The sequence below is a fragment of the Arachis hypogaea genome, chromosome 16 (assembly GCF_003086295.3).
Source record: "Arachis hypogaea cultivar Tifrunner chromosome 16, arahy.Tifrunner.gnm2.J5K5, whole genome shotgun sequence".
In the NCBI taxonomy this organism is placed as follows: domain Eukaryota; kingdom Viridiplantae; phylum Streptophyta; class Magnoliopsida; order Fabales; family Fabaceae; genus Arachis; species Arachis hypogaea.
Window position 1 is genome coordinate 98,080,447 of NC_092051.1, and position 3,203 is coordinate 98,083,649.

The 3,203-nt window shown below is 36.2% G+C and overlaps 1 protein-coding gene across 1 annotated transcript; it reads left to right on the top strand.

Annotated features, from left to right (window-relative positions):
* On the top strand, nt 1–2,901 carry LOC112754518 (replication protein A 14 kDa subunit B). The gene is made up of 3 exons (XM_025802182.3): nt 1–206; nt 2,031–2,292; nt 2,466–2,901. The coding sequence occupies exons 2-3, from the start codon at nt 2,034–2,036 to the stop codon at nt 2,528–2,530; spliced, it is 324 nt and encodes a 107-aa protein (XP_025657967.1). The 5' UTR covers nt 1–206; nt 2,031–2,033; the 3' UTR covers nt 2,531–2,901.
* The last annotated feature ends 302 nt before the right edge of the window (nt 2,902–3,203 follow it).

Genomic DNA, 3,203 nt, shown 5'->3' on the forward strand with positions numbered 1-3,203 from the left:
GGACATGATTTTCTCAGTGATTTTCAATTTTTCACCAGTTAAGAAAAGTGAATCCGAACTGGGAAGTGTATATAATACCGAGCCCATGTTAGGCCCAAATAAAGATTGATGAACCCGCGCTCCCTATTCTTCTTCTTCTTCTTCTTCTTCATCTTCTCATTTTTGCGTTCCGCTCTGTTTTGCAGCAACCAAGCCATTCACGCAAGGTAACTTTTTCTGTTCAATTCTCTCTCCGCATTCTTCTGTAACCATACCCTAAATTCTAAATAATTTTGTAAATCTTTTCCCGCGTTTACGAATTCTCGATTAAATAATCGTATCCTGTTTGCATTCTCAAATAACCGCAAAATCTCAATTCCTTATGGATCAGTTCATTTTCGGTGCTATTAATTTCTATAATTAGTGTTGCTAAGCTCACCTATATCCAATTTTCGTACTGAGAAACCTATATGCTATGTGAATTATCAATATAGATTGTATCTTTTGCTGCATCTCTTGCTATTTAGTTCTTTTTAGTGATATTGAACAACAATAGTATAATCTGTAACTAATTAGCTTACTTTTTTAAATCAAAACACTTTACTATTGTTTTTGATTCATGTATAATTACAAATTTTCTCGAGACTAAAGCTGGTGTTCTCTCCCTTATAAGAATTGTATCCAAATATGCTTCTCTAGTGCTAACTACCTTACACTCTAAGAGATAGTTTATAAGATAGCATTTATGTGATGAAAAACCATCTGTTTCATTTGGTTGTAAGATAAAATAAACAAGACAGTATATTCATGCTATATGGCTTGTTTTTCTTTAATAAAGTTTTTAAATAATTATTCAGTAAATTACTATTTCTAATCATAAAAGATTCAAGTGCTCACAAAACTACCCATAAAAGAAAGAAACTAATAGAAGAAAGTAATCAAAATGTTAACCGGGTTTTAACTCCCGGTTAACATTACTACCACCACCAGCCACATACCCATTCTCTTTTCTCCACCTCCACAGCCCTCCCACTATCACCATCATCAACACCCCCACCCCCCTCTCCAATCAAACTCATAACCCCCAACAACCACCACCATCAACAATAGCAACCATCGGCCTCAACCCTCTTCCTCTTTGCTTTATCGCATCTCCTCCGCTCAATAAAGAGCTATTTTTAAAGCTGTAAATGATGATAATAATTCTTATTGTATAGTCTGAGATGGAATTCAAACATTGACAAAGCTATTGATTCGATTTATTGGTTACATTTCTTTATGTTGAGTTTATGTATCATCAGTATAATCCAATGCAATACATGATTGTAGACTTTCCATAAATGATGTTGAGATTATTTGCCCTTTTTAATGGAATCATTTGGATATTAGAACCATTGTGTAACCTTTATTGGAAAGAAAATTTAAATTGAGTGGAAGAAGTGAAGAGGAAATTCTATTTGCATTTTTCCCCCTGTTGATGATGAGTTATGGCAGTAATGATAGCTATGATGAGTTGGTGACTGCAAAAGTTACAATCTTCCTTGTTTGTTTAACTTGAGAAGGTTATTTTTGTTTGATGCAATGTACTGGCATGCAGTGAGTGTAGTCTCTTTGCTGCTATTTGCTTTCACTACTTTCAATCTAAAACTATTGTTGATGGTGGTGGTGGTGGTTGGGTAGAGATGCGATAGAGAGAAGAGGAAGAGAGAGAGCTAGAGAGAAAGGAAGAAGAGGGTTAGCGCCAAGGGTGGTTGCTATTGGTAATGGTGGTGTTGGTTGGGGGTTAGTTTGATGCAGATGGTGGTGTTGATGATTGTGATAGTGGGAGAAGGGGGAGCTGGCTACTGGTGGTGGTGGTGGTAATGTTAACTGGGCTGTTAGGAGAGTTAAGGCTCAGCTAACATTTTGATTACTTTTGTCAAACGGAAGTAATCTTTTGTGAGTATTGTGTGTTTGTTTAATTATTTCTTTTATGGTTGGTTTTGTCAGTATTTGAATCTTTCATACTTAGAAATAGTAGTTTACGCATACGTTTTTTTTTTCTTTTGCAGAATATGGACACATCAAATCCTGCAGTTTTTGTCAATGCAGAACTCTTGCAGTTTTATGTTGGAAGGAGGGTTCGGGCTGTGATGCAGGTTGTGCGATCCGAGGGGGGAGTTGTCATTGGAAAATCAACAGATGAGAAGCAGCTAGTTGTGAAAGGGCCACCCCCACCTGCACCTCTTACAAATTTTGTTGAAGTTATTGGCATTGTTGACAATGATAGGTCCATTCGAGCTGAGATATGGACCAATTTTGGCAATGTGATTGGTATGTTTTACTCTTCACATTCCATTTCACAAGTTGGTTATCATATTGGTTTGTGCTTGGAGTGTGAATGATGGTATTTATTTTTTTCCTTCAGCTTCTAAATGTTTCATTTCGGTTTGAATTCCTAAGTAGGTGAAACTATGGCTTGTGATCTTTTTGTCTCCTGTTCACAGATATGTTCAGCTACAATAAGCTTTGTCAGCTTGCAAATGGAGAATTTAAGCACTTGTTTGTGTGAGGTATAGCGAGCTTTATCTGATGATGATATGAAGTCCCCTCTGAAACATGTGCAGAACCGGAGATATTATCATTTTGTCTGGGTACTCGTTGGAAACAATTTTCACTGATTATAATTGAAATATCAATTTGATTTTTAAAGAGTTGGCTGTCGTGTTTTACATCCTCGGTTGTCAGCATATCCTTGTGCTGTAAATCTGCAATCATCAGCATTGCACGAGTTTTAGGCATTCCATGCTAAGCATACAGTGAGTACTTTAGTCATGTTCATGTTTCTTTTCTGCCCTAAAAGTGTGAACCATTATTAATAGATTCATATTACTGCACGTTATAATGGCAGGCCAAGTAGCCAACAACACTTGAGCTGTTGAACAGGTTTTCACCTTTGAACTTCTAACTTGATTATCCATGATACTCCTCATTTGCAATAATGAGGTGAGGATATACCTGGACATATACTCTAGAAAGCCATAAGAGAAGTAACATTCCTCTGCTGGATGGAATAATAAGTTAATAACTAATCTATTGCATAATAAGCTGGAAATAGAAACATAGCACGTCTACATTTTTATTTTTTGACATGTATTTTTCCATCTGAAAATAAACTACGACGATTTTTGTTTATTGTCCCTGCTAAGCCATCGCAATATTGATCGTGATGGGAAAACTGTTAA